Raw genomic sequence first — 18,866 nt, forward strand, 5'->3', positions numbered from 1 at the left:
AAGGAAAAGCATTAGGCAATTCTCCTGTATGAGACTTGAAGTGATTGCTGAGAGTTTTCTGGATGTTCTGTAAAGGCAGACGCTTGCTTGACCCCAGTCTCCGTGAATATGTGCCTCTAAACCGTAGAAGAATAGGTCATATAATTAAAGAACTAATGTTGGTGGGCCCTTGTAGGCTTACCGACAACCTATCTTGTGGTAGCCTATTGGAAATGTCTCTGTAAGGCAACCTGTTGGACAGGGATTTGATAACTGCTAAACCTTGATAGTGTCTAGTATTGTCTGCAACCTCACCATCTTAGTGAGCTAAGGATAGGGGGTTTGGGGGAGCCTACAAGTCTATCTGCTGAGTCCTCAGCCGTCATTACCTGGACCCCTTGGTCCTAGCTTGATGGACAGGGGACTTGGCTACTGATAATATCTATATATGATCAGTCTCCAAGTCATTTTACTGACCCTCGCCTCTGCCATAAATGAGAAACCTTTACTGTAATGATGGTCTGGTGAGAAAGCTTGGTATTAATCCTAATAAAAAAAAAGGGAGCGAATAAAGTACTATAAACTATGGTACAGGTAAGTATGTATGATATTTATGGAATAGAAAAGAGCTTAAATCTATGAAATTTAAAAGATACTGGGGTAATTAAGAAGATGAAGGGCAATCCAAGGAACCAGAGGGCCACTTACGAAGCACCATGATATTCTGGAGAAAGGCCCGATTACTGGTACGATTAATGTCATCAAATACCATCGTGATAGTCTTGAGCAAGATAATTTGAAATGAGGGAATACTGTAATAAAAGAATGATTAATGGCTGTAATTCGATAGAATTCAAAATGGGGATCTTGTGCATTCCTCTATTCCCGTGAACTAAAAGGGAGAATTTGTTTGCAAAGAATTGATACAAGCCTTTGGGTGCTTTTAAGAGCCACAAAGAAATAATTTGGCCCAAGAATATCAATAAAATCAGCGGCCGTCCTTGTCCCAATATCAACTAGTGAGGGGGACATGGCATACTTAATATTGATCGTCTATCAACAAATGTTGGTAGGTTATTGGAATGTTTTTAATTCAATGTTTACTTCCTTTACTTTAAGGGCTGCTTTTCCAGGCCTGTACAGCCAGGGAACCCTACTCTCTACAGGACCTCCAGTCATTTTATCATGTTCTTTTGGGAGCATTCAACATTTCACACTGTATACATACATACATATACCAAGGCACTTCCCCCAATTTTGGGGGGTAGCCGACATCAACAAATGAAACAAAACAAAAAAGGGGACCTCTACTCTCTACATTCCTCCCAGCCTGACAAGGGACTCAACCGAGTTCAGCTGGTACTGCTAGGGTGCCACAGCCCACCCTCCCCCGTTATCCACCACAGATGAAGCTTCATAACGCTGAATCCCCTACTGCTGCTACCTCTGTATAATGCTACTTTATTGTCTAATCCTTACTATCAAAGCTCTCACATAATGAAGTCTTCAGTTTCCTCTTGAAAGTCTTAATATCTTCAATCATTGGGATGTCTCATGGGAGCTTATTGTATAGTCTCGGGGCCGCATATTTAAAGGCTCTAGAGTCTGCAGTAGACATATAATTAGGCTCCAATAGTTTGGGTTTAAAATAAGAATTCACAGTCATTTGGTATGGCTATTCACTCATATTTCATTAAATTTGAGCAAAACCCTGTTATTCTCGAATCAGTTTAACTTACACTCACTTCTTTTCTTAAGTAATTTTAGGTAAATTGTTGCTTTAAAACGACAACATGAAATTAAAATTTAGATAATTCAACTAAATAAAAAAAGGACAAGAACTGATTTTATTACAAACTGCAGCGAGTTCTGGATAAAAATCGCATATCAAAATACTTTGTTGCTATACTATGTTGATTTGATGTTGACTCAAGCTATAAAATTTCTGTTCAGCATTCTATAAGTTTCATTTCCATTGTGGCCAGGTTGTGGAATGGTCTTCCTTATCTGGCAGTGGTATACCACAGGTGGAACTTCAGAATTTAAATTTTATTGTAAATTCTATTTTAGTTGAACAGATGTCATAAATCTCATTCTATATTTACATGAGTGAACAATATAACTGATCTTGAAATACTTAATACTTTTATTCATTGAATATATATATTTGCTATTTCCTTTCCTCACTGGGCTACTTTCCCCGTTAGATTCCTTGGCCTTGTGGCATTGTGCTTCTCCAACCAGGGTTATAATAATAATGATAATAATAATAATATTTTCATGAATGGATACTACTTTGTTATAATAATTATCTTCAGTCTGTTCTGTTTCAACTGCTACTGACTATTTTTCTGATAAAAGATCTTTATAATTAGTTACAGCTGCTTCACACCAATAAGATGATAAGTAGTAAGGGGATCTATATAAAGAACTTAAGCAGACAAAGAGATTTATTACCATATTTCTACATTGTTTGTGTTACAGCTTAAACATAAATACTATAATAAACATGTGCTTCGTGAGAAGATACATCATCACCTTGAGTATAAAGTAAAAGTTTAAGAATCTGTTTGATTACTCTGTAAATAATACTCAAAGAAATACCTTAATAAAACTAAATCTAAATGAAACATCTGTATAATTATTGTGAAGACGGTTCGCGATTAGGGTGTTTGCGTAAGTGCAACTTCAGTGAAACTTTGTGCGAACACCTATAGGAGCAAAAGGGACACGAGTACGGCTTCTCCCCCGTGTGGACTTTCATGTGAGCCTTCAGGCAGTCCTTCCGAGCAGTCCTGTAAGGGCAGAGAGGGCAGGACAAGGGCTTCTCTCCTGTATGTCTAAACATGTGGCGCTTGAATACGCTCGGGTCGAGCGTCCTGTAGTCGCAGTGAGGACATTCGTGCGTCCGAGGGACCGACGAGGAAATGCTCCCGCCTCTCTCAAGCCACTGGTAATGGCGAACGTTTGACTCCATCTGCAGAAAAGGTCGAGTTTTAAACACTATCCCTTTTGCTTATTCAGCAGAAATAAAAGAACATATACTTCTCTATGTGAAAGTCTTTCATAAAATGTGCGTTTGTGGATTCAAGAGAAACATGCAATACCCTTTCACTGGATAATCAAAAGTAAATCGTATCGCAAGTAAAATAATAGTTCACACGAATTCTATACAGTAATTATAGTACATAAATTTAAATAGGAAAGCATAAAATGAGTTCAGTTTGGTACTTCTCTCATCTATGTGGTTGATCAACAGAAAAATACAAAGATAACTAGGGATAAATAAATCATTACTACATGATCATTGGAAATAAATCTAGGCATTATCAGCTAAGCTGAATGCTGTTCTAAAACTATGAATAATCTATATCTAGAGTATAAAAACCTATTCTCTATCCTAACATCCTTCACGATCGAGTTGTTAAAAACAACTTGGAATTTTATTGCAACTGTCTGTTTGAAACACATCAATATATTTTTTTCTTTCTGTTGTGCAGATGTAAGATGGGATACTGCGAAGTATAATAGTCAATCTTTCTCTCTTTCGCACTATAGGCTCAATACAATCTCTTAAAGCTGAGATAGAACAGGAAAGAATCGAGAGTAGGTGACAGAAAAGTTATTGAACATGATGTTCCCCATGTAAACCACCAAGAGAATATATGATGGAAAAATATACACCCAAAGGTAACGAGATACCAATTTTTATTCACCTACTTTACTACTATACAGCACTGTCTATCACTTTCAGGACTGGTTATTTTGCAAGAACATATCAACGACAATTCAAAATTTGGATTTGAAAAACGTACTCTCACTGAGGCCTTTAATTCATGTGCTTAAGCATGTGACCCTTCAAGGAATTTCGGAAGGCAGCCGTGTATGAACAGAGGTGACAAGCGTATGGCTTTTCTCCGGTATGGAGCTTCAGGTGTTCTTTAAGACAGTCTTTCCTCTTGGTCTTGTAAGGGCAGAGGGAGCACTTGAAAGGTTTTTCACCCGTGTGCCTCATCATGTGCCTCTTAAGGTTCCCGACAGTTCTCGTGCGATAGTCACAGTGCGGGCATTGGCCGTCCTTCCCCGTTGCCGTGTTCTGATCCCCTTCCGAAGGTCTCGGCCAGTCACCCCACAGGTAACTGGAGTCCCGCTGCTCCACCTGCAGAGGAGGTCTGAGTTTTATAGGTTATCAAAATGAAGAAAAATGACGATTTCTAAGAAAATTGTATTTTTCCTAACATACATACCATGGACCAATGTATAGAGACCTCTTGAGCGCCAGCTCCCAGACCAGAGTCCCCCCCCCCCCCTCCAACAGGTCTAAACCCTTCCAAACCCCCCCCCCCCCCTTCCCCTTCACGTATGTGACTCTGACCTCTCTTGTTAAACACAATTACGGATTCTTTATGGCAACAAACAGGATCAGTGAAATCTAAGCCATTATAATTGACAGGTGACTGATAATTCTATGTACTTGGTTTACTAACAAAACAGCAAGACTTTAAAATATATCTATAAAATTTTTACTGGGATAGAACTTGAAATAACTATGTCTGTCATTTAACATAGTTAAAAAGCAATATATAATCTCATAAAGTTATATGTATAAGCTTTTCCACCATAGGACTGAATCTAGTTTTTCTTTGAGTAAAACAAGCTAATTGTGAAATATTAATGAACTGCAATTTACTACTGCAGTTAAGAGAATATACTGTGCAAGTCGAGTTGTACATGAGAACCTAGTTGCATCATATACACATTTGCTGTGCTTATTTGCAACAATACCCTTAATGCAATTTTAATGCAGTGTATGCGATTAGGGGTATTTAGCACTATTTACATAGCTAACTTTCAAATACAAACTGTAAATAATGTACCATGCCTGGTGACGTCAATGATCTTAGATGTCAGGATGCCAGATAACTCCTAATCAATCAATCAGTTAATTGTACCATGCCTGGAATTCTATGTTATCTACTGTTGACTTTCTTAAATTAATTTAGATTTTTCTTCTCCCTTCTGTCCAAGACCAAGACAGTCAACTGTTAGTTGTGACCATCAACTTCTTAAGACATGAGACACTATGCACTGACTGGTGAACGCCAGACTAGGGTTCGAGTCCCGCTCAAACTTGTTAGTTTCTTATTGGAAGCTATGACTGATTGTTAAAGAGGCCCCCGTCCAGAGATAATGTCCGGGCAATCTGTGTGTGTGTGTGTGTGTGTTTTTGTGAGCTCTTGAGTAGGTAAGTTGAGGCCTACTTTAAATAGGGGGGGGGGGGGAGGCTATGACTGATTGTTAAAGAGCCCCCATTCGGAGATAATGTCCGGGCAATCTGTGTGTGTGTATGTTTGTGTGTGCTCTTGAGTAGGTAAGTTGAAGCCTACTTTAAATAGGCACCTTTAGACCTATTTCTTAGGCTTATAGATGTCTCAGCTGTCTAAGAAGAAGCAGAATTTTCCTTTTATCTTGCCTTGATTCAGTCTTACTGCACATGCTCTTAACTGGGTAATGAGAGAGAGAGAGAGAGAGAGAGAGAGAGAGAGAGAGAGAGAGAGAGAGAGAGAGAGAGAGAGAGAGAGAGAGAGAGAAATTTCTTTTCATCTTCTTGACTTGATTCAGTCTTACTCCACATACTCTAAACTGGGTGAGAGAGAGAGAGAGAGAGAGAGAGAGAGAGAGAGAGAGAGAGAGAGAGAGAGAGAGAGAGAGAGATTTCTTTTCATCTTCTTGACTTGATTCAGTCTTACTCCACATACTCTAAACTGGGTAATTGAGAGAGAGAGAGAGAGAGAGAGAGAGAGAGAGAGAGAGAGAGAGAGAGAGAGAGAGATTGGAAGGTTAGGCAGCAAGGTGGAAGAAAGGAAGCAGAAAGCTAAAAAGTGGGTGAACAACTTTCTATCCACAGTATTATTCACAAGTGTTGACGTGAATAATTGTCAAGGTACTGCGTTATTATTATCACTAGCTAAGCTGCAACCCTATTCGAAAAAGTAGGACACTATAAGCCCAAGGCTCCAACAGGTAAAGTAGCCAAGTGAGGAAAGGAAATAAGGAAACACATAAACTAGGATGTCCGAGCGTACCCTCAAGCAAGAGCCCCCCTACCCCAAGACAGTGTAAGACCATTGTATAGAGGCTATGATACTACCCAAGACTAGAGAACAATGGTTGGATTTTGGAGTGTCCTCCTAGAAGAGCGGGTTGCCGGACATAAAACTTGAGATTTGTTATAACTTCTGACTATACTCACGAAAAAAAAATGAATGACTGTTTGCCAAAGATTCTCAGAAGCTGTGGAACTACGAATGGCATTTACAAGCAAAATATCAACTTTATACAAGGAAATTACATAGAAAAACAAAGGGCCGAAGGTATAAAATGACAATCATGACTACAGTAATTGATTTAACCTTGAAAATTGTAACAATTTAATATAAACAAAAATCAAAATCCTAAACATGTATAAGAACAGAAATGGAGGGTACTGAACATTTGGTATGCCCCATACAGTATATGATTCCGAAACATGAGATTATTCACATGAATGTCAGAAATGTATGAATCTTGAAGTTGAAAAACTTTCACACAGTTTATACAACCATGATTATCAATCAGTAATTACCATCAATAAATCTTGCAACACAACCCTAAACGAACAAAACTATCACACGTTTATCCCTGCTACGTTCCGGTCGAATGTTTAGTAAGCAAGTGACTCTTCAGGCAGATTCGCTGTTTAGTCGCGTACGGACAGAGATGACAGGCGAACGGTTTCTCTCCGGTGTGGACTTGCAGATGTACTTTGAGGTTGTCTCTCCTCTTGGTTTTATAAGAGCAGAAGGAGCAGGCAAAGGGCTTCTCTCCTGTGTGCCTCATCAGGTGACGTTTCAAGTTACCCACAGTTCTTGTACTATAGTCACAGTGGGGGCATTGATGCTCCCTCCCTGAGATGGCATCTTGAGCCCCTTCGAAGGGTCCTGGTCCTCGCCAGCCACTGCTAAGGAAACTGGAATCGCGCTCTACCTGTAGAGGAGGTCTTGTCTTACTGGTTATGATAAAAAGAAAAACTAGTTCTTGCCTTACTGGTTATGATAAAAGGAAAAACTAGGTCTTGTTTTAATGGTTATGATAAGAAGAAAAACTAGGACTTGCCTTACTGGTTATGATAAAAGGAAAAACTAGGTCTTGTTTTAATGGTTATAAGAAGAAAAACTAGGTCTGTCTTGCTGGTTATTATAACAGAAAAATAGGTCTGTCTTCCTGGTAATGATAACAGGAAAAGAATGTCTTAGGTCTTTGTCTTACTGATTATGATAACAGAAAAAATTAGGTCTTTGTCTTACTAGTTATAAGAAAAATTAGGTCTTTATCTTACTGGTTATGAAAGGAAAAATATGTCTTTGTCTTATTGGTTATGACGAAAGGAAAAATAGGTCTTTGTCTTACTGGTTATGATAACAGAAAAAATTAGGTCTTTGTCTTATTGGTTATAACAGGAAAGTGCCACAGATGTGACTTCTCGGGGCAATAAGACTTGATCTGTATAATGAATCAAGTGCTAAAAATAAGACTTATAAGTAAATCAAAAGTTCATATCTAATTAAAAAGATATTTGGGTAGATCAATTTTGTAACACTTCAAATAACTGTTAAGCATAACACAAAGGCTACTGTATATACGGCCTTATGCACAACGGTTGGTGCATTTAACTGAAATCAAATTTCACAGGTCTTTGACACCAAAAGTAGTGTTTGATGAAAAAATCCCTAAAGACATGATATTTACAGATATTTTTCCAAACATGTTCCTACCACTATACTGAAAAAGGGATTTTGACGAAGGAAAAATCTATTTCTGGGAAGAGACCTGTGACGCCCGGTGAAAGAAGTCCTTCTTTACACTTTTCTAATATAAATCTTCCAAATATACTAGAGAAAGATAAAAGCATGGAATGCAGAGGTTACTACCCTCGCGCGATCACCTTGTGGGTGTCGTGTATACAACAGGGGCATGTGAAAACCACTATTCACAGGCTGTCTTCCATTTAGATAATCCCTTCATCCAAGGGAAGGTCTGTGATAGGCCCTAGAGAACACAGTTGGATCACGCCATCGACACCTACCACGCGCGCCCTCTAGGTCATCCTTCTGTTTTGGACTTGCCCGAATAGTCGTATTTTTTTGTGCTATCGGTGTTTTCAAGTGTTTGTCGTTAATTCATCATGACTGACGCTGCTACTTCACCTTTACCAATGTTAAGTACCATAGTTTGTTTTGACAGTTATTTCAGTACCGGGCATTTGTTCTCTTTCCAGTAATGTGGATTTTAATTTTGGAAGCGACTTGGCCTTCCTAGGTGACGGCAGCCATTTTGGCTTTGTTCGCTCCGATAGTTTTTCAAGTTAATATTGCCCATCTGGTACCCTGTCATCTAGGTTATATCACTTACGTTTTATGACCATTATTATTATCATTATTTTATTATTGTTTTTACTATGGTATTTTTTTGCTAGCAAGTCCAATTTGGACGAAAGAAGAATAACGTTCTTGCCTTTGTTATAGTTTACGTACACGCCTCGGGAAGGTGCTCGTTTTAGACTACTGTATATCTTTATATTTATTTGTTACGTTGTCGTTATTCTTCGTTCTTGGTTATTACAATTTTATCATTATTCTTATCATATTGTGTGATTTTGGTTCTTTATAATGTAACCATGAGAGCGTGAGCATGGAGTTCTCGTTTTCTGTTACTACAGTTACGAGTTACCCTTTCTCTCGTTTTCTTTCTTAAGCTCGAGTAAGGAGAGGTGGATTTCCTGTTTTCCGTTTTATACGATCACGAGTTATTCCTGCCTCCTCTTCTTCTCCGGGTTTATGATATTACGTTTGATGGAAAAGTCTATTTTTGGGTGAGATAGCCATGTCGTCCTAATGGAAGTTCCTTCTGGCAACTTTCTACTGTATAATATTTCTGCGATTGATATTACAAGAGAATTATACCGTCGGGTATCATGGGGTTCCAACCCCCGGAAACGACTATCCGAAGATATCGTGTATAATCAGGGACGTATCCTAAGATAACCATAGATATCTGCATCCCGAACAGACCTTACCCAGTCTAATCCTCTAAGGGGTAGGGTAAGTAGGGACCCAATACTGTGATTAATGAATAAAAAAGTACCACCTTACTTTCCCAAAACCTGTGTTTTATACAGCAAAGTACAAAAACGTGATATTCGACGCTGGATGATATGCAATAGTTACAGCTATCTGACACTGGTTTTAACACACTTAGTTCTTGAAAGCTGCGCATAAACCATTTCTGGTAAATTGTTGATAAATGTCCTACCAGAGTAGAACTTTCATACAGGTTTTGTTACAATTCCATAATGCCATGCCAGCCATTCACAAGCTTTTGGACTTTGATAGTAATGAGCTTCATAAGCTCTGATGTAGGCATAGAAGCTCGGCAAACTTCAGACGCGAGCAGTCGACAGGGTCATAAGGTTCCAGGAATCCTTTTCCCACAATCATTACAAACTTTATGCTATGAAGCTACAGGAGTAGAGACCCTTCTGTGGATAGAGTAAGTCTCCATTTCTTGGATGTGGATCTGATTACACATCCTGTTGGCCACAGTAAAATACAAAACAGCTATTTAAATGGAAAAGCAGGATGCTATAAGCCCAAGGACTCCGACAGGGAAAATAGCCCAGTGAGAAAGCAAGCATCTAGTTGTTGCATTACTTACAAACCTCATATTAGCCTATTGGGAAGAAAAGACAATTTTATATGCAGCAAATTATTGCTAAAATTGCTTTTTGCTATATAATAGGGATTTTGACCAAGGAAAAATCTATTTTTGGGTGAGATAGCCATGTCGTCCTGATGGAAGTTCCTTTTGGGAACTTTCTACAGTATAATATTTCTGCGATTGATATTACAAGAGAATTACCGTCAGGTATCACGGGGTTCCAACCTCCGGAAACAACTATCCAAAGATATCTTGTATAATCAGGGACGTATCCTAAGATAACCATAGATAACTGCACCCCAAACAGACCTTTCCCAGTCTAGTCCCCTAAGGGATAGGATAAGTAAAGAGCCGTTAAACATCCCATCACCTTCCAGTGCTCCTATACGGTTCCGCTTCTCATTCCTTTGATCACAGCTGGTGGCTACAGTGCGGTTGATTTTTGTGGGCACCTTTTTTCGCAGTTTTTGAAGAATTATCGTGTAAAATGGCTTACTCTTCTTCGTCAAAGTTGAGTATTTACCTCTCTTTGCCTTTAATTATGCTAATTTTGGTTTAGCTCCCTTCAGAGACTTATATTTTGGCTTTTGGTTAGAGGAAGCCAGGGCGCTTCGAGTCCTGCTAGCATGGCGTCGGGCTTAGTCCCCGATGGCCTCTTATTCATCGTCATTACTTTATTTTTATGGGAAAGAAAAATTTAACTTTGAAGAAAAATATTTTTGTGAGGCAAACAAAATAAATCCCAGACATAACTTGAAAATAAAACGCTGTTAAGGAAAAATGATGCAAAATTTGACTGAAAAAAATTTAATGTGTAATATACAGTTCCATATGCCATCTAATAGGATACTGTATACAATATACAGTATTCAAATTCATCATCTATTGTGTATCTTCATGTGTGTGTTCAGAGAACCCTTTTGGGTAGCCCGATAATTGCAGTACTGACATGCGTACGGCTTCTCCCCCGTGTGTACCCGGATGTGGTTCCTCAGCACCAATCGATGAGATGCACTATAAGGGCAGTAGGGGCAGGAGTACGGCTTCGAACCCGTGTGGGTATTTAGGTGTTCTCTGAATGTATCTTTCCTGGCAGATTTGTAAGGACAATAAAAGCAGTGTAAGACTTTCTCTCCCGGATGGTTCGTGATGTGGAACTTGAGCGCTTCGAAATTCGCGTCCTCGTAGTCGCAATGCGGACAACGGTGGACGCTGCAGGACGGCGGGTGAGAGGTGCTTTGTTGGTCATTCCTTCTGGTTGTCCACATCTGGTGAGAGGTCTGGCCCACCTGTGGACAAGTACTTCTTTTTTAACCAAGCACAGAGAGATTTCAAGTTGGTTGTTAGGAGGTAATTAAATTGAATAGCAAGGCAAGAAAAGTTCAATTTAAACTCATCTTGCCATAGACATTTACAAAGAAATTAGATGACAAGTAACCATTACTGATATAATTTTTTAAAATTGCCTCTTATTCTTTTGAAACATTGCTCACTCAATACAATATCCACAGCATAGTATTTCTTGGCATTAATCATGGAACATATAATCACTGGATTGTAAAACAAAAATGCGCAGCTAACTGGGTGACTGCAAAGCATTTCAACATTTAATATCAATTGTTAAATTCATTATTATCATTATCTTGAATCATTTAAGGCTGACACTTATGAAGTTACTTGAATTTAAATCCATGTACTGTATTGGACAATTAATTACCAGAACTGAGAGAGATGAAATCCAAGTTGGTTATGTATACTCTGCTTCATGAAACATGACAAACTACTTGACATTGACTGGCTGATGGATTTATAGAATTGGCTGAATATTGGCCATTAGTAAGGATAAAAATCCTTATACAGTACAGTACACCGACAAGATTAATTACTGTACTCTCCTGAAGTTCATATTGATCTCTTCTTGGTATTAATAACTCAACAGTGTTAATGAACTACAGGTACTGATTGTGAACCGGTTAATATTAATGTTATTTATGTTATTTGTGATTATAGGGGATGTCTTCTTGATTTTTTAGTAGTTACTGTGTAGATTGTTCAAGGGAGTTATATCAGGCGATTGTGATCCTCATTCTCCATCTCTCATGCCATATGGCAGTAATTTTAGCCTTCTGGAAGCACTGTAAACATTATAGATGCTGTCTGAGCATAGATCTGGCAGTAGTTTTAGACTTCTGGAAGCGTTTTAAACATAATAGATGCTGTCTGAGCAAAGATCTGGCAGGAATTTTAGGCTTCTGGAAGTTTTGTAAACGTTATAAATCTGTCTGAGCATAGATCTGGCAGTAATTTTAGCCTTCTGTTTCCTAACTGCGTCATTGACTCACGTTTTGTGATTAGGCTAAATGTAAGGAACAAATGTGTTCTATGGTTGGGACTGTTTGCAAGCCAAAATTTTTTTTTATATTAATAGAATTGATAAGGTGACCTTATAAGTGGATGCCAATAGGTCTATTTTGTTTATTTAAAGAATACCCGTCTCCTTATAAACTAGTACTGACTATGTCCCTTGAAATTTCCAAGGAGTTAGTTTCATAGCAGCGGCAGACCACCAGGATTACGCTTTAGTAGATGTTTTGACTGAAATACTAGGAGAATAATATGACGAACTTCCCCACTTTCATTCGGTTTGGGAAAGCCTCCAGTACAAACCATGATCAAAGCGCGCTTTCGAATACCTCTGTCCTCCAATCCTCCCTTGTCCAAGGAACCAATACCATTTCCAAACCAGCAACAGCCCAGGTTTTGAAAACAGAGCCTGACAAATTCCAATGCTATGGAAGAGATTTTGAGCCAATCTCCAGGGTTTTACAACAGATTATACTTAGTTTGCAGTGTGTTAGGAGTATGGAGACCGGTGCTTGATGTATCAAGTTTAAGGCTCACTACAGTGCTGAGGGCAGTTATGAAAAGAGATTGCATGTTTTAGATAGATCTAACAGATGTTTACTTTACCAATTCGTATAAATTTGAGGAGATTCCTCCTTCAGTTTATAAGCCGTTTGAAAGTTTACCAATTCAGGTGCCTGTGTTTCGGTCTCAGGACAGCTTCAAAACTCTTCACCATGATGATGTTCCTGTCTCCAAATGAATAAGGTTTCTAGGCATCAGGATGCTTTTGTACCTTGACGACTGGCTGTTTTTGGACGCTTTGTTAGAAGGGACTCAGGTTTGACAAGTATGATTAATCAGGTTACAGGAAAGGTTGGGAATCCTGGTCAGTTTGGAGAAGCAGCTTCTTGCACTGGCTCGGAGATTCTATATTTGGGAATAATAGGAACCATACCAATGCAAGTTTTTCATTAGAAAAGAGGATTTAATCTTTTCTTCTGTTGTGACAGAAAAGTTCAAGATGAGGAACTCAAATGTCAGTTAAGATGTGGCAGCTGTTCTATATTTTTCACAATTTTTATCCATAGATTGTGAAATTAAAGGACTGGCGATAGAAATACTTTTATGTCATTTTGTAAATTTTTATTGCATAATGCATAGTAAAGTATTATACTCTTACATAACTTTTCCTAACAATTTAAGTTAGTTACCCTATGTAATAAAAGGCACTTTATTTTGAACTGTGAAAGATTTTCTCACAAAAAATTTCATAGTACGACAATTAAGAGCATAATATCACAAGCAATGCAAATCAGAAATATAACATGAGGGCAAATAAAACTATGATCACTTAAGTTAAACTGTTTTCCATCCAAGCAAAAGATCATCAAGATTAATTATTTTAGATAAAAATAATGAGGAAGTAGAATAAGTATTAAATCGTTTAGAATTCTTTAAGATATGTAATAATTTAATCTCTAGTACACCTTCATATGATGAATTTTCGTTGGCTATCCTCAACATTGATGGTTTTACTTGAACTTACAGAAAAGCATACTTCACTATAGTTGGAGTCCATTCAGTTCAAAGGTTTCCGTACCATACCCTGATAACCAGTGATTAGAAAGGTCCCTATGCAGTGTTCCTTCAGCCCCTACATGTAGCTGTATGATGGGGATCAGTGGCTATACAATATTACATGTACAATACGTGTACTGTAAAATGTTACAAAATCTAGTTTTAAGATTAATTTTGATATTAAGGAAGCAACAGTACAATAAACGAATTACAAAGAATGTATTGCAAATAGAGGGAGAAATTGGACTTTTAAGAACTCAAAAACAAATGCTCATATTGTTTAATGATAAAATGCAAGCGATTGTTTACAAATTGGGACATAATCCTGGCACTTTCATGAAGGTTGAGGAAGTTGACATCGTACATCAAGAAGAAATTATCTATAGAATTTTCAATTTGTTGTTTTTAAGCTTTCCCTCTAGAAGGAATCAAATAATGAACTCAAGAGGAAACTTAATTGAAATTAATCAAGATTCAAGCAACAGTATTTATTCTTTGAAGCTAAATATCAACTACTTCTAGTGTGCTGCATCTTAAAAACCTGAAATTAGATGCATTCTCGACAGCTAAGGTGCAATAATGAAAACTTTAGACTTGATGGACTCCACATTAAACCTATAAGAAATGCTAAATAATTATAGTTTGAAATCCAACAATGATTAACATTTAAGTAGACTAACATACTTAGAATTTATGTATTGTTAAACCATAACACAAGCGTGGGAAAATGAGTCTTAGCTAACCTAAGTCTTAAGACTGTAATATAATGCATTGTCAGCACAAAGACTGACATAAAAGCAAATTTTTTTTTCACTTACATTACCTACAATTAAAAGTAACATGAGTAATATGATTATGTTTACAGTCAGCCAGTCATTACCTCATATACCAATTTCTTAGCAGAGAACGAGAAAAAATAGAAGTAAATCTCGTTCTATTATACATACCGAATGATAAGAAACTATTACAGTACTTTATGTGCCGGTAAATTATTCTGAGTCATGAATGGGACTTTAAAATCTGAAATTGGTTATTTTTCTCAATTTGTAAGTAACTATAAATTATGTAAATAGCATTAGATGGTAATAAGGCTTGTCAAATACCAAACATTAAACATCACACCATGCCAATACAACACACAGAGTATAGCTATCTTGTTTGCCAGTGGAACAGCACTACCAATTCTTCATTACCAAAGTTCTTTAGAATAGAAGTGTTACCAAGAAACATAATGCATAAGAAACTTGACTTCGTTGCTCCCGAAGAAACACAAATTAATCAGATTTTGAATAGGTAATAACTTACACAACTAATGAAAGTCATACCTGTTCCTAGTGGTCATATTACTTTCACAAAGGCATAAGATACTTTATTTTTACATCTAGCCATCCTTGGTCATTATGAAATGGGTGCGCCTGTCGCTAACAATGGTGAGAAGAAACAAAGAATGCTGACTGTTCACATAATTTCATATTAAAGGTTATCGACTATTCTTAGATTAAAACGAAACGTAGGGAGCAGGAAGATTTTGAAGCCTTCCTATCTCTAACAATATCCGCATAAAGTAATTTCCTTCTTTGTGAATACAGTAATACTGCAGGATACGAGGTTAATTCGTTTCGGAGTGGTTTCGTAACACGATTTTTTCGTATAATGAAATATAATGAAATAGAACCAAATACATTTGAATCATTCAATATACCTAAACTAACCGCGTGAATTTCGTTTCATACCGGAGTATTTTTTCGTAAAATGAGGCTAAATATTCTTAGTATGTCATTTCCTATAATTTTTTTCGTATACAGAAACTTTAATATCCTGAGATATTACTGTACCTAAGAAAAATAAGAAAAAGGGTTCTTAAGTGTAACTAGAAAAATTCTTCGTATTTCTTTCTTTTGAGGAGTTTTTCGTATGTAGAAACTTTTGTATCCTGAGATATTACTGTACCTAAGAAAAAGGATTTTTAAGTATAACTACATGACTATTCTAAACAACTTATCTTTATACCGTACAGTACAAGAATTGCACAGAAAACACAAAGTCCCCAAATACAAATATCTAAGATTTTCGATAGTTTGGAGACGAGTAATATTGTTTTCCTTCCCCTAAAAGGAAATTTTAGGCCCCAAGGGTCATGAAAAAAAGACAGTCCAGTGTAAAATCCACAATAATATCCATATGACATACATAAATATTCTCTTTATTTCTCCATTTTGTAGAATGAGCATATTTTGAATAACTACTATTTCAAGGCACAAGTGTAAATGTAAACCTTCATAATTAGGGAGTTTTGACTTCTGAATAAACATGAAATTCACAATTCCAGCATTTTATGCCTTCTTCTATTTCCAAAACTCAGGAAATCAGAATATTCCTACTTTTCAGACATTAAAATTTTAACTGATTATGAAGAATTTATATTGCATCAACAATTATAAATTTACTTTTATCTATGTACAATAAACGTTTGATAGTGATCATCTTTACATAGAAATCTAGATTCTAATCTAATCTAGTAAATGTAAAACACTATACCTAGCATTCTTAATCTAAGTGCTATCGTAAATGTATTCATTTAATGATGTAATACATCGTAGAGTCAGCAGAATCTTAACCAATAAATATACGCAGGAATGGCTTTGACTGATAATATAAAATCCTTGATAAATAACTGTCTGTCTCGGAAGTTGGGAGGACACGGCCCGTCCACAGATACATGAACTTTTCTTCATCAGTATCGTCTACAAAGATGACGGTATGTATGCCACATGCTTTACGTCTTTTGTCCTATTGTCTGGATGCTCAAAGTGAGCGAGGGTCCCTTCCCCAAAACGACTGCCATAGTATCACCTTTGCTGCTGATCATAAAATTTAGTTCTACGTAGACCTTCTTCACTCGCTCCACAGTGTTTTGGGTGTTGATGCTTAACATCTTGTTTCATGAGTGCAGTTCATTATCTAAATTCTAATTTTTTTCTCTTTTCACTCTAGCATTCTATGTGGCAAAAGCTTGTCTAGCCAGTTAAAGATGGTTTACTTACATTATGGTGTGTATGCCATATGCCCACTTCCCTTAGAGAAGGGTGGCTCCAGAGTGCATTATAGTTTTCCAGTTTTCAGCAGTCTTTTGTAAAGAGACAGATAACAAAATCCCAAGGTCCAAATGAACAATCATCTTAAAATTTCCAAACTAAAAAGAGATAACAGAGACTGTGACTTCTCATAGTCATCTGGAGGAATACATATTCATTGTCAAACTCAAGCAGTAACTCTGCAGAAATGAAACTTTAAAATTTTTGACATCATAATAGAGTCAACAATCGTTGGTAAGCAAATAAATTTAAGCAAAATCAGTATTGTAGTTAATTCAGTAATTAAGGTCACTACTTTAAAGAAACTAGATTAAACGCATGTTAACTTTTCAAACATTTCGAATTAGTGATTCACTGGATGGAGATGAGAAGCATGATAAACAGTGAGGGGGACAAAATTAACTCAAATCTAATGAATAATCAACAGCCTTAAGGTAATCACTGAAAAATATCTGAGGGACAACAAAAGTCACACGAATATTCAGGCCTAAATGAATAGCTTATAAGTTGATCTTGATAGATGAGTAGTGTTTAAACATTTAGCAAACAAGAAAAACCATCATTGACCTGTAAATATGAATGCCACCTGGCAAAATTGAAACCTGACGGTACCGTCTCTTCATGATATATTACAACAATCGATGGACGTTGCCACTTGTCTTGGTAATTATTGTCATTGATATGGCTAATGGCTCTCAGTTAACTACTCTATAGCCTCCTTGATCCCATCACCTGACCCTATGATCTAATGAACTATATCAATTATATAATAGTTCATATAATGAACTACCATTGATGTAAAAAATACAGTACCTTTATTGAGACAAATGTCTTACAGAGGGACGGTTTAAGAGTATCATCGTTATCAAGATTTTGATTAATTGGGTGATGTTAGGTAAGGTTAAGTTAGGTTAGGGTAGATTAGATTACCCTTCATTGGTTGCATTACATAACAAAGATAAATATCTCCCTTACAATTTCAGAGTATCATCCCTATCAGTTATGAATGTAGACAGTGAAAGGTTTCACCAAACTGAATTGAATCAAAATCATGAAAATTCTTTCCTTTCTTGAACATTGGTGAGTTATGGGGGGGTTAAAACACCCAGCATCTTTATAATTTTCTGCCTAATACCTAAATAAATAAATTGGCTTTATTCCACAACTGAAGATTGTTTTGTAACTTTTACAAGACACAACACATCAAAGAACACAAAACCTGAATGTAATAGTTATTTTGAGTAAAGTACAATGCCACTTAATATTACAGTACAGTATATGCAATTCCAAGTAACATTATTAAGCATAGTGAAAGCTATAAAACATAATTACTATAATATTAGCAAATTATTAACAAAACATTCCAAGCAAACAATTAGTTACTACATACCTTCTTGTGGAACACTTTAGTCATACAACTGATTGTACGACTGAGCGAGCAATGTGTAGTTAATATTCGAGGGAAATATCTTTTGAAAAAAAGGAAGCAAAAAATATCCTCAGGTAAAAAATCAAAATGTGAAATAGTTTTTTTTAGTAATATGTGAATAAATGGTTTAAGCAGCAAATATCTAGAGCACTGACTAAACGAAAAACAAAATATTTACAGCTCAAATAAACAAACAAAATTATTTTAATTCAGTAACTATCATTTTTTAAAGTAAAAGCTAGCCACAAAATTTTTAATTTCATATCTATAATTTTGTACTCGGTCTTGACTTCCGCAGTTGCAACTAATCACTGACGTATTCTATCGAGCTGTGAATCTGTAAGTGTATATCTAGAAGTGATTTCTGCGAGGCACGAAAGGGGCACTCCGAACATGCAAAGGGCTTTTCCTTCACATGTGTGGAAAGGTGGTCTTGCAAGTCGCTTTGCTCGTTAGATTTATGGGAACAGTAAGGGCAGTAATACGGTTGCACCCCGGTGTGGATGTGTACATGCTCTTCCAAAAGGTCTATGTAAGGAGCCTGGTATGAACAGTAGGGGCAGAAAAAGGGGTTCTCTCCTGTGTGGGTTAAAACATGAAGCTTTAAGAGGTCTTTCCTCATTCCGCTGTATGAGCAGTGGGGACAAGAGAAGGGCATGGGCGTCCCCATCCGACTTTCATAC

The 18,866-nt window shown here is 36.9% G+C and overlaps 1 protein-coding gene across 28 annotated transcripts in view; it reads right to left on the bottom strand.

Annotated features, from left to right (window-relative positions):
- The window catches only part of LOC137624310 (UPF0764 protein C16orf89 homolog), a 173,740-nt gene that overhangs the window by 82,996 nt on the left and 71,878 nt on the right, over nucleotides 1-18,866 (bottom strand). For 2 of the 28 annotated variants that reach the window (XM_068354925.1, XM_068354926.1), the window contains exon 6: nucleotides 13,431-18,866. This exon is cut by the window's right edge and continues 290 nt beyond it. The exons of 22 other annotated variants lie outside the window; for them this stretch is intronic. In XM_068354925.1, coding sequence (XP_068211026.1) covers nucleotides 18,488-18,866 — 379 coding nt within the window. In that variant the 3' untranslated portion in view covers nucleotides 13,431-18,487. Of the gene's footprint in view, nucleotides 1-2,415; nucleotides 2,957-3,794; nucleotides 4,139-6,648; nucleotides 7,006-10,598; nucleotides 11,025-13,430 lie in introns of those variants that run through there. 4 more of the 28 variants (XM_068354963.1, XM_068354955.1, XM_068354953.1 and 1 more) reach the window with 4 other exon arrangements.

The sequence above is a fragment of the Palaemon carinicauda genome, chromosome 31, assembly GCF_036898095.1.
Source record: "Palaemon carinicauda isolate YSFRI2023 chromosome 31, ASM3689809v2, whole genome shotgun sequence".
Lineage (NCBI taxonomy): Eukaryota > Metazoa > Arthropoda > Malacostraca > Decapoda > Palaemonidae > Palaemon > Palaemon carinicauda.